Raw genomic sequence first — 13,238 nt, 5'->3', positions numbered from 1 at the left:
TTCTGTGGCTACTGTAACAACTTACTGCAAACTAGGTCGCCTAAGGAAACAGAGATTGCTTCTCTCACAATTCTGGAGTCCAGAGTCCAAAATCAGTATCACTGGGTTGAAATCAAGGTGTTGATGGGCTGGTTGTACTCCTTCTCGAGACTCTAGGGTTTAATCATTGCATCTCCCCATTTTTGGTAGCTTCTGGTATTATTTGGCTTACGGTCACATCATTCCAGTTTCTACCTGTCTTCTCATTGGATTATGCTTTGTGTGTGTTCAAATGTATCTCTGCCTTTCTCTTATAAGGACTCTTGAGATTTCATTTAGGTCTCATTCATGTCTGCTTTGTCTTTACCTTTCAAAATAATGCTATAGGCATTAGGTCTTACTATCTTTGGGGGCCTTTATCAAGCTGCGACATAAGTCCTCACTGTATTCTGAACTTAGGTTAAACATGAAATGTCCACAGTCTGCTTGAAAAGTAACAGCTTTTGCTGCCTGAAGACTCTGAATAATGTGAGGAGGTTTGAGAGTCGTTTTTTTGTAGTTAGTACTAAATCCAGGAGTGACTGCTTGTCCCTAGAGAATGAGTATAAATTGAAAGCATAAAGCTGAGCCCTGGGGCTCTTTAATCTTAGGAGCCAAGGAGATGAGTATGATTTTGAGAAGAGTGTTGAAAAGGTGAAACCAGTGGAGTAGGAGGAGAGCAGAAGAAAGAAGAGGTAAGTCAAATCAGCAATCAACTACATGGATACTAAAATCACCAAGAGACAGAACATGAGTTGTATCAATGTAGCAGATATTGAATTAGTAAGGGGTAAAATCTTCCAGGAATGGGAGGAATCCTCAGGAGGAAGAAGGAGTTATTCTAACAATATTCTCATTTGTTTCGCTAAACATTTACTCAATATGTGAAGTTAGTAAATTTTTCTTGTTAACACTCATTCAGACATTGTCCCCCTTCTGGTTGTTTACATGACAAGATCAAAATATCAAAATAGAACTGCTTGCTCTTCACTTTGAGATACCTGATTAAGAAAGTGAAAAGACAAGCAGCAGATCATGGGGAAAGTATTTATAAAGCATATATGTATAAAGGTCTTATATTCAGATTTTATAAAGAACACCACTCAATAAAAGGGACAGCAGTCCAATAAAAATGAGATAAAAGAATAAAGCATGTCAAAAGGTGCTCATGAAAACTAAAACCATATCATAACACATCTACTGAAATGGTGAGAGCTAAGAAAATGGACAATGCCAAATGCTAGTGACGGTGTGGAGGAACTGAAATAAATTACATTTCTATAAGAATGCAGAACACTGCAGGAACTTTGGGAAATAGTTTGACAGTTTCTTATAAAATTAAACATTCATTTATACATCCCAGCAATTCTACTATTAGATATTACCTAGTAAAAGCATGCATGCGCACCAAGATCTACGTGCAGAAGCTTATAGCCGCTTATTAATAAAAACCCCAAATGAGAGATTACTGAACTATCCATCAACTTGTAAATGAACACAAAATTGTGGTACATCCATAAATTGGAATGCCACTTAGTAGTAGAAGGGAACAAAGTTGTGACATATGCCATAAAATATTAGGTAAATCTCAAAAGCAATATGCATATGAGAGACCAAAGGAAAAGGTTATGTATTGTATTATTTCATTTATGCGATGTATGGTTGAGTTGTGTTACCCCAAATCATTTTTGAAGTCCTAAGCCCCAGTACCTCTGATGTGGCCATATATGGAGATAAGGGTTTTTTTCTTTTTTTTCAATATAAATTTATTTATTTTAATTGGAGGCTAATTACTTTACAATATTGTATTGGTTTTGCCATACATTGACATGAATCGGGTTTTCACAGAGGTAGTCAAGTTGAATCAGGTCATTTGGGTTATGGTGGGTCCTAATCCAATTACGAGTATACTAATTAAAAAGGGAGATCTGGAAACAGACACACATTTGTAGCAGGAAGGTTATGTGAAGACACAGGGAGGAAATGGCCATCTGCACACCAAGAAAAGCGGCCTGGACCAGAGTTTTCTGCCATTGCTCTCCGAAGAAACCAACCCTGCTGATAGCTGTCACAGGCTTCTAGCGTCGAGGGCTTTGAGATAATAAATTTGTATTGTTTAAGTCACCGTTTTTTGACACTTTGTTACAGCAGACTTAGGAAACTAATACAGGTAACTTCTGGAGAAGGCAAAATTACAGAAATAGAAATCAGATGAATGGTTTCCTGAGAGGATGGAAGGAGGGGATTTATTGTAAAGAGGCATGAAGGAACTTTTTCAGATAATTAATCTTTATTTATTAATGATGGTGGTGGTGACATAAATATACATATCTATAAAACTCATTAAACTCTACATTGCAAAAGGATAAATCTTACGGTATGTAAATTACACCTTGATAAGCCTGACTTTAGCGCAGTTTGCCGCCTTTCCTGTGTGACTCTGCTGCTGATCTTTATTGAATCTATCATGATTATGGGTAGAGCCGCATAGCTGGAGAATAGAGGAGGGAAAATTCCTTCACGCGGACTGTCAGGGGCATAGTAGAGAGAAAAGGATGAAGTGGAAACAAGAGGTAGGGTAGAGGAAAGATGAGAAATGGTGAGGCTGAGCACTAGAGGAGGATGGGCTTTTTAAAGACAGAAAGACTTAACTAAATCACAAAGAGTAACTTTAGGGAGATGGACAGGTAAAGAGAATTGTTAGGAAGTATTACTATACTCAGTTGAATGAATTTTTTTTCATTATTGTGCCCTCAAGAAAACTTTTAGTAAAAATATACATCTTTCTCAGAGGTTTTAGGGTTAGAAATAATGTTTGTTTCATACCTAAGACTCTTCTGAGCAGAGCTTTGAAAGTAGAATCCCCTTTTGCTCAAGTTTCTTACCTATTCACTTATTTACTCACTTTCTCCACAGAGCAGGGAGATGGTGAACAGATCGCAGAGATGGTGAACTTTGAAAGCATTTGCCTTCTGTTTTCCCTGTTCTTTGCACCCAACTCAATTTCAAGTGCAACCTAATGGCCAACCATTGAACTCAATTTCCAGTGCAACCTAATGGCCAACCATTGAATTTCAACTGAGATGCACCTGCTTTTCCGTTTTCTATAGTGATGGCTCGAGTAGAAAAACAGCATCTGGACTATATTAATCCCAATAAAATAAGCCCATGATGTCCTTGAAATAATCTCTCTGGGTAAGTATTTGCATATAACCTTGTATGTGATGCGGTGTGTGCATGCTCAGTTGCGTCCAACTCCTTGCGACCCTATAGACTGTAGTCTGCCGAGCTCCTTCGTCCATGGAATTTTCCAGGAAAGAATATTGGAGTGGGTTGCCATTTCCTACTCCAGGGAATCTTCCCAACCCAGGGATCAAATCCACATCTCTTGTGTTTCCTGTATTGGCAAGTGGATTCCTTACCATTGCACCACCTGGGAAACCCATAACCTTGTATATCTACATATTAAATTGTTTACAAGCATATGTTTTATGAAACCAGTTGTAGGCAGTATTCCTAGTAAAATAGATCTAAAACTTAATTCTTTGATTTTTCCTGTATCTCAGGGTATGAGAAATTATGTCTTTGATTCTGTGTAATAATTAAGGCAAAGTTTTCTGAGTGACCAAAGGTATGTTTGCAGTCAACATTTTAAAGGATGCATATTCAATGATGCCAAATTCCCATTTTGTTTTCTATTTATGAATATAATCAAATACTATTTAGTGGGGAGAAACATACTTTTCATATTTTATAAGAATGAAGTCCATAGTTTATAAGGAAAGTCCATAAGAGAATTAAATAGTCATATCATGAAAGGAATAATGACTCATCCCAGAGAATACAGTGTTCAGATATTTTAGTTGACATTTTTCTTACTATACAAGAACATCATGACATGAAATAAAGAATACTTACCAATGCAACTTCTTTAGGAGCTGCATCTAGGGGAGACAAGCACATATGTCTTTATTGGGCTCCAGTCTGAGTAGCTTCCCTGGAGGGGACCCTGGGGATGAACATTAGTGGGCTGATGGCTGATATGTACTTATTACTGAGCTCATTAGTGGTGGGTGACCTCACAAGGAGGGACATGGTATTGCGATTTCTCTGATTCTTAGATATGTGTTGACTTCAGGGGAAAGGAGGCAGGCTTCCAGATGCACACTCTCAGAATGAGCTGATCATGAGAACGCTTCCACTAAACGTGCCCTTAAACTGGCAGTTTCCATATCATGAGAAAAGTCATGAGGCGTTCCCAGCCAGAATAAGTTGAAGTCCAGAGAATTGGTTCATTCTGATTTAATTACTTCACTGGGTAAAATTGCTGTACCAATAACACAGAATTTTTCCAAGTTGTGAATTTCAGTCGTGTGTTCATTTTGGGAAAAACAATGAAGCAATGAAGTTTTTTTATTACTGCAATTTTATTTGTGAAAAGTGCTTATCTGCTTTTAGCTCTGGCTGTTTCAGGTATAATTTTAAATATGTGCTGTATGAAGTGGTGGAAATTGACAAGTTGATTTGCTTTATCTCTTGCCATAAGTAGTTTGGTTTCTGTGAGGTTGATCGTAATGATAGAAATTCTATAAAAATGAAAAGTGAGTATATGTGTGTGTGTATATATATATATATATATACATGTTTGCAATAGTTCTGACTCTTACCTTGAGTGTCATTTCAGTTTCTCAATGAAAAGCAAATGTTACACAATTAAACATTTATTGTTTAATTTTAAATTTCATATCAAATGAGAGAGGAGCACTTTCATTCAAGTACTTTGTTATATAAGCACTTAAAGCTAGATTAGAACATGAACTAGAGTTCACTATTATTTTATCTCTTTTGTGTTGGTAACGAGCACAGAGAGAAAAAGGAACACCTAATTGTTGGACTTTGAATCTATGACTGTGTCACCATTTCCCCTACATTCATTTGGGAAATTAAAAAGAGAAAACTCATTTAAAAACCTTTTTTTTTTTTTTAAAAGAGAAACTCTATTACAAACTCAGTGACTTTGCATATTTTCAGTGATTTTATGTCCACCTACACAGCAAAGTACATTCAGTGACTCACTTGGAGGAAAAATAGCCTTGACCCTTTCTCTGAGTCACTTGCTTAATAAAAACTGGCCCAGGGACACTGTAAATGTGGTTAAGCCACAAGTTAATTAAGTTTGACACCATTGCTGGGAGTTGGTGAGGGTGAAAAGAGAATTATAAAGTCAGTACTTTGACACCAGGGAGATTTCTTTCTGTTAAAAAAGTATATAGAAGTTATAACCTTACATTAGGGAATTAATTTACATAGAACCAAGAGAAGTTTGTCTGAAATCTTAGTTTTTCACACTTCTCTACACACCTTCTCTTTGCGATCTTCTTCCCTGACTTTTTGCATCAAAAACAAATATTTCAGAAGACACACACCCACAAAGAGCAAGGTACAGAAAGAAAAGGACCCACATCTTAATTGTCATATGCCACAAATATCCTCAAAATTGGAAAAGCAGCATACATCACTTAGCAAATTAAATAAGAGTACTATTTTAAATTAACAAACCAGGAAAAGCTATCAAATGAATCAGAAGAGTTTTTGGAGTTTTCAGATCAGATTAGCAGATCCTATTCAAGCACACGAGAGTGAAATGGTGTTCAAATTTTAAGTTTACAGTTAACGTTAATATCCCTTGCTCAACTGTATCTTACTCTTTGTGACCCATGGACTGCAGCCCACCAGGTTTTTCTGTCTAGGGGATTTCCCAGGCAAGAATACTGGAGTATATTGCCATTTCCTTCTCCACAGGAATCTTTCCGACCCAGGGCTTGAACCTGGGTCTCCTGCATTGCAGACTGATTCTTTACCATCTGAGCTACCCATTCAAGCATATGAGAGTGAAATGGTGTTCAAGTTGTAAATTTGTAGTAGTGAAGATCATTTATAAAGTATCCCTCTCCGTTATATAAGATGTAAAATAGGCCTTAATTCAGTTATTTGTAGCCCTCCCTTTGTCCTAGAGGTAGATTGTGAAATATACCCTTTGTGGTAGGGGGTGGGAGGCACCATTATCTTCAGGACCCTCTCCCATGCCAGGGCACGTGACAGTTTACGAAGGGCATGCGAGACTCTTAGAGTGACAGCAAGAATTTAAGGGTGTTCTTTCCAGGCTCTGCTCCATTTACTGTGGGATCACTTCCTTACTAGAGTGGCATCTCTCCTTCCTTACCTTCAGGACACATGTCTCAACAAGTGTGGGGGTTTGAAAGTCAGGTTTTACACATTAATAAAGGAACTTGATGAGCAAGAAAATAAAACTCATCTATGAAGTATACTAACAGATTACTAAATTGTTTATGCATGTATGTGAATAGATGGCAGAGAGAGAGCAATGATGAGCGACAGACTCAGTTACCATTCTGTAGCACTATCAATATACAACTCCTCATCTGTAATTCCAGAGTCAAAAGCTCAAAACAAAAAGTTTTGTTGCTCCATAATTCATCCGGTGACAGACATAACGTGTACTGCCCTGAGGCTACTGCAAGCTCTGCTTCTCCTACTTACTGTGACTGGCATGTATTTTAATCAGAAATACTGCATTAGAATAATGGTAGGGAGGTGGGGGTTACCCCAGACCTCACTGAGGCTGTTAGGCAATGTCCTTTTCCAAAATCTTAACACTCTGAATTCTGAGATATATCTGGCTCTGAGAGTGTTGGATAAATAATTATGGACTTTCATTTCAAAAATTTCTGTCTTTAGTCAGTGATTTGACCTGTCAATTCCTAGGCTTGCTTTTCTGTCTGAAACCGGGTCTTGTCTCCCGTGATCTATGCTAGAGTGACCATTTTCTTGACCCCATGATACTCACTTCTAGGACTTCCATTCTCTCTGTTCTCCTTGTGAAGTCAGTCTTCACAGATCTTCATATAGCTGTAAGTGGTTATTTCCACTTTCACTGGCCTCTGAGATACTGACTGCTGAAGGATCCAGTCCTCACTTTGGGCATGGCAGAGGTGATAGCCTCATTTTTCTTAGCATGGTTTGTTCTCTCCCAGTTATTCTTATGAGAACAGAAAGATGAGACCTTCAGTGAGCTCTGTCGTTTGGGACAGAGCTCAGAGTCCCTTTTATTATTCAATTTCTTTTTCTTTTTTTTTTTTTTTTTACTTAGTAGTCTCTAGATTATTATTGAGAAAACACTCTTAGGTCTGATAATCTCAGGTTTTGTGTATTATCTGCTTGATGCACACGTGCACACACAGTCACTAACTTGTGTCTGACTCTTTTCAACTCCATGGACTGCAGCCCGCCAGGTTCCTCTGTGCATGGGATTTCCCAGGCAAGAATATTGGAGTAAATGGCTATTTTCTCCAGGGGATCTTCCTGACCCAGGGACTAAGCTCTGCATTGGCAGGCAGATTCTTTACCAGTGAGCTACCAGTGAAGCCCTTCTGCTTGATCAGTTCAGTTCAGTTCAGTTGCTCAGTCAATTCTGACTCTTTGCGACCCCATGAACTGCAGAATGCCAGGCCTCCCTGTCCCTCACCAACTCCCGAAGTTTACTCACGTCCATTGAGTCGGTGATGCCATCCAACCATCTCATCCTCTGTTGTCCCCTCCTGCCCTCAGTCTTTCCCAGCATCAGGGTCTTTTCCAATGAGTCAGCTCTTTGCATCAGGTTGCCAAAGTATAGGCCAAGATCAGTCCTTCCAAAGAACACCCAGGACTGATCTCCTTTAGGATGGACTGGTTGGATCTCCTTGCAGTCCAAGGGACTCTCAAGAGTCTTCTCCAACACCACAGTTCAAAAGCAGCAACTCTTCGGCACTCAACTTTCTTTATAGTCCAACTCTCACATCCATACATGACCACAGGAAAAACCATAGCCTTGACTAGACGGACCTTTGTTGGCAAACTAGTGTCTCTGCTTTTTAATATGCTGTCTAGATTGGTCATAACTTTCCTTCCAAGGAGTAAGCGTCTTTTAATTTCATGGCTGCAGTCACCATCTGCAGTGATTTTGGAGCCCCAAAAATAAAGTCTGACACTGTTTCCACTGTTTCCCCATCTATTTCCCATGAACTGATGGGATCAGATGCCATATCTTTGTTTTCTGAATGTTGAGCTTTAAGCCAACTTTTTCACTCTCCTCTTTCACTTTCATCAAGAGGCTTTTTAGTTCCTCTTCACTTTCTGCCATAAGGGTGGTGTCATCTGCATATCTGAGGTTCTTGATATTTCTCCCAGCAATCTTTATTCTAGCTTGTGCTTCTTCCAGTGTAGCGTTTCTCATGATGTACTCTGCATATAAGTTAAATAAGCAGGGTGACAATATACAGCCTTGACGTACTCCTTTTCCTATTTGGAACCAGTCTGTCGTTCCATGTCCAGTTCTAACTGTTGTTTCCTGACCTGCACATAGGTTTCTCAAGAGGCAGGTTAGGTGGTCTGGTATTCCCATCTCTTTCAGAATTTTCCACAGTTTATTGTGATCCACACAGTCAGAGGCTTTGACATAGTCAATAAAGCAGAAATAGATGTTTTTCTGGAACTTTCTTGCTTTTTCGATGATCCAGTGGATGTTGGCAATTTGATCTCTGGTTCCTCTGCCTTTTCTGAAACCAGCTTGAACATCTGGAAGTTCACAAATCACATATTGCTGAAGCCTGGCTTGGAGAATTTTGAGCATTACTTTACTAGCGTGTGAGATGAGTGAAATAGTGAGGTAGTTTGCGCATTCTTTTGCATTGCCTTTCTTTGTGATTGGAATGAAAACTGACCTTTTCCAGTCCTGTGGCCGCTGCTGAGTTTTCCAAATTTGCTGACATATTGAGTGCAGCACTTTCACAGCGTCATCTTTCAGGATTTGAAACAGTTCCATCACCTCCACTAGGTTTGTTCGTAGTGATACTCATTTATAAATTAGTCACATTGTCACTTGTATACGTTTATTACCCAGGACCTTGTAAGGGAGTGCTATTAAATACATTTACAAATTTGGTAAATAAAGCTCAGAATCATTGAGGAACTTGTCTGATCTCTACTGTTCAAAGTTTGGTCTGGGGACCAGTAACTTCATCATCACCAAACACTTGCTAAAAATGAAGAAACTCAGATCCCGCCCCAGACCTGCTGAGTTGGAATCTACATCTTAACAATTATCTCTGGATAACTCATAAATTCATTTTACAGTATGATAAGTTATTCAGTGAGAAATCCAGTGATCTGTCTTCTCCATTATAGCTCTTAAAAAACTCAAAAGTGTAGGATACGTGTACAGACATAAGGATCCAGTTCTCAAATTAGAGTACAACCAGTTAAAGTTTTGACAGAAATCATAAAGGTAAAGACAGTTAGGGTAAAGAGTTATTCTAAAACATGTTTTATTTTCCATATTCCTGGTTGTTTCAAGGAATACTATTGTGGCCAAAAATAACTGCCAACACTGCAGCATTGACAAATGATGGAAGAAGAGAACGGCTCATAACACGCAGGCAGGTATCTGGTGTGACTGCCTGTGGACGCTCAGTGTGCAGCTAGTGGCTCATTGGGTTGGTGCCTGGCTAAGGAGGCCAGAGGTCAGGCTCCCTTCCAGTTGCTGTGTGCATGATGAAATAGTACAGAGAAAGAGGCTTGATCCTTAAAAATTCTTCTTTCTCCAGACCACTGATGGAGGGGGATGCATACCTATTACGATCCTAAAGACGTCGGTTTTCCCTTGGAAGATAAGTTTTTCCAAGCTGTAAGGTCCTGGGGTAGCACAGAAGAAAGTGCTGTCCTTGGCTGCCCAAATTCAGAAGGCATGGTAGCCTCTGCAGCACAGATGCTGCCTCTTGCTCCAACGTTCCTCTTTCACTAGCATCTGTGCATCTCTAGCTCTGACTCCCAGTCAGCTATCCTGTTGGCTATGGACCCACGGACTCAGGACCCATGCTTGACAGCTGATTCTCACTCTCTTTAGAGCTACTCTCTGTGTAGATGTGGTTATTTTGAGAATTGGTACACCCCACCCCCTCCACCATTACACCAGGAAAAAAAAAAATGGGACTCAGAGAGGTTTAGTGCCCTAAGTAACATCAGTCCAAGCGGCAGAGTTGGAATCAAAGCCCAGGTCCATTTGACAACAATTTATCTGAAAGTATTTCAGGTCTCACACATGAGCCAAAACCAGTCCTCAATCATGAAAGTCTTTCTACTCTAAAGCAATTTCTTAGTAAAAAGTTGTTTTAATGAAGGATTCTGTAATGTATACTTGAAGCTCATGGAGGGTCTCCAAAATACTTTTTCAGTCCAAAGACATCATCTCCTAGGGGAAGAAAACTGGTATGTAAGGGCTGAATTTAGACCACAAGTTTGGTCTGTCCATTGTTAAATTCCATTATCATGTTACTATTATTGTTGTTGTTTTGAATACCTTCAGGCATGGTAGGTCTTTCCAGCAATACTTCTGTTGTTCTACAGTTTTCTGATTAATAATTCGTAAATGTATGTTATCTGATTGATCCCACTAAGGTATTGAAATTTATAATTGCTGATTTCCATTTTGTCAAACAAAGTATTATATTTTTTATCAGATATATTCATCCTTACAACTTCACATGCAGTATTTCCTAAAAACAAAAATGATCTCTCAAAAATATTATGGATATTTATTTTTTTCATTTCCTGCTCTTCAGTATTTTTCATATCTAATGAAATCAGTGTAACCTTTATGTGGCTTAAGGAGAATTGGGTTGGTTGACACCCTTCATCCTTCAGCTCAGTTCAGTTCAGTTCAGTCGCTCAGTCGTGTCCAACTCTTTGCGACCCCTTGAATCTCAGCACGCCTGGCCTCCCTGTCCATCACCATCTTCTGGAGTTCACTCAGACTCACGTCCATCGAGTCTGTGATGCCATCCAGCCATCTCATCCTTGGTCGTCCCCTTCTTCTCCTGCCCCGAATCCCTCCCAGCATCAGAGTCTTTTCCAATGAGTCAACTCTTCCCATGAGGTGGCCAAAGTACTGGAGCTTCAGCTTTAGCATCATTCCTTCCAAAGAAATCCCAGGGCTGATCTCCTTCAGAATGGACTGATTGGATCTCCTTGCAGTCCAAGGGACCCTCAAGAGTCCTCCAACACCACAGTTCAAAAGCATCAATTCTCCAGTGCTCAGCCTTCTTCACAATCCAACTCTCACATCCATACATGACTACAGGAAAAACCATAGCCTTGACTAGATGGACCTTAGTCGGCAAAGTAATGTCTCTGCTTTTGAATATGCTATCTAGGTTAGTCATAACTTTTCTTCCAAGGAGTAAGCGTCTTTTAATTTCATGGCTGCAGTCACCATCTGCAGTGATTTTGTAGCCCCTCCCCCCAAAATAAAGTCTGACACTGTTTCCACTGTTTCCCCATCTATTTCCCATGAAGTTAAGGGACCAGATGCCGTGATCTTCGTTTTCTGAATGTTGAGCTTTAAGCAAACTATTTCACTCTCCTCTTTCACTTGCATCAAGAGTCTTTTTAGCTCCTCTTCATTTCTGCCATAAGGGTGGTGTCATCTGCATATCTGAGGTTATTGATATTTCTCCCGGCAATCTTGATTCCAGCTTGTGCTTCTTCCAGCCCAGTGTTTCTCATGATGTACTCTGCATAGAAGTTAAATAAGCAGGGTGACAATATACAGCTTTGACGTACTCCTTTTCCTATTTGGAACCAGTCTGTTGTTCCATGTCTAGTTCTAACTGTTGCTTCCTGGATACAGATTTCTCAAGAGGCAGGTTAGGTGGTCTGGTATTCCCATCTCTTTCAGAATTTTCCACAGTTGATTGTGATTCACTCAGTCAAAATCTTTGGCATAGTCAATAAAAGAGAAATAGATGTTTTTCTGGAACTCTCTTGCTTTTTCCTTGATCCAGCAGATGTTGGCAATTTGATCTCTGGTTCCTCTGCCTTTTCTAAAACCGGCTTGAACATCAGGGAGTTCACGGTTCACGTATTGCTGAAGCCTGGCTTGGAGAATTTTGAGCACTACTTTACTAACATGTGAGATGAGTGCAATTGTGCGGTAGTTTGAGCCTTCTTTGGCATTGCCTTTTTTTTGAAATTGGAATGAAAACTGACCTTTTCCAGTCCTGTGGCCACTGCTGAGTTTTCCAAATGTGCTGGCATATTGAGTGCAGCACTTTCACAGCATCATCTTTCAGGATTTGAAACAGCTCAACTGGAATTCCATCACCTCCACTAGCTTTGTTCGTAGTGATGCTTTCTAAGGCCCACTTGACTTCACATTCCAGGATGTCCGGCTCTAGGTTAGTGATCACATCATCATGGTTATCCAGGTCATGAAGATCTTTTTGGTACAGTTCTTCCATGTATTCTTGCCACCTCTTCTTAATATCTTCTGCTTCTGTTAGGTCCATACCATTTCTGTCCTTTATCGAGCCCATCTTTGCGTGAAATTTTCCCTTGGTATCTCTAATTTTCTTGAAGAGATCTCTAGTCTTTCCCATTCTGTTGTTTTCCTCTATTTTTTTGCACTGATAGCTGAGGAAGGCTTTCTTATCTCTCCTTGCTATTCTTTGGAACTCTGCATTCAGATGATTATATCTTTCCTTTTCTCTTTTGCTTTTCGCCTCTCTTCTTTTCACAGCTATTTGTAAGTCCTCTCCAGACAGCCATTTTGCTTTTTTGCATTTCTTTTCCTTGGGGATGGTCTTGATCCCTGTCTCCTGTACAATGTCACGAACCTCATTTCATGGTTCATCAGGCACTCTATCTATCAGATCTAGATCTTAAATCTATTTCATCCTTCATCCTTAGGTAGCTTTTTTAGTTGTTATGATTTGCATACAATACCATGTTAGTTTCATATATATGGCATTGTGATTCAATATTTTTATACATTGTGGAATAATCATCACAGTAAGTCCAGTTACTATGTATCATCATGCACAGTTGTTATAATATTAGTGACTCTCATTCCTAGGTATACATTATATCCCTGTAACATATTTATTTTATACCAGGAAATTTATCTCTTAATCCCATCAATCCATTTCATCCATCCTGTTAGCCAGCTCTCCCATGATAAACAGCAGTTTGTTCTCTTATCTATGAATGTGTTTCTATTTTGTTTGTTCATTTGTTTTTTTGTTTGCACATGTATGTGAAATCATATGATGATCAACAATTTCAAGTGGTAAGGAAGGTACCCTGTATATGACATCTTCACATCTTTT

The 13,238-nt window shown here is 39.3% G+C and overlaps 1 protein-coding gene across 1 annotated transcript in view; it reads right to left on the bottom strand.

Moving 5' to 3' along the window:
* The window catches only part of LOC101112928 (TAF5-like RNA polymerase II p300/CBP-associated factor-associated factor 65 kDa subunit 5L), a 137,048-nt gene that overhangs the window by 17,543 nt on the left and 106,267 nt on the right, over nt 1-13,238 (bottom strand). Inside the window, 1 exon segment of the mRNA XM_042235695.2 lies at nt 381-570. Coding sequence (XP_042091629.1) covers nt 381-570 — 190 coding nt within the window.

This window comes from Ovis aries, chromosome 18, assembly GCF_016772045.2.
Source record: "Ovis aries strain OAR_USU_Benz2616 breed Rambouillet chromosome 18, ARS-UI_Ramb_v3.0, whole genome shotgun sequence".
Taxonomy (NCBI): Eukaryota; Metazoa; Chordata; class Mammalia; order Artiodactyla; family Bovidae; genus Ovis; species Ovis aries.
The sequence above is the reverse complement of the archived record's forward strand: the minus strand, read 5'-3'. Positions and strand labels throughout refer to the sequence as shown.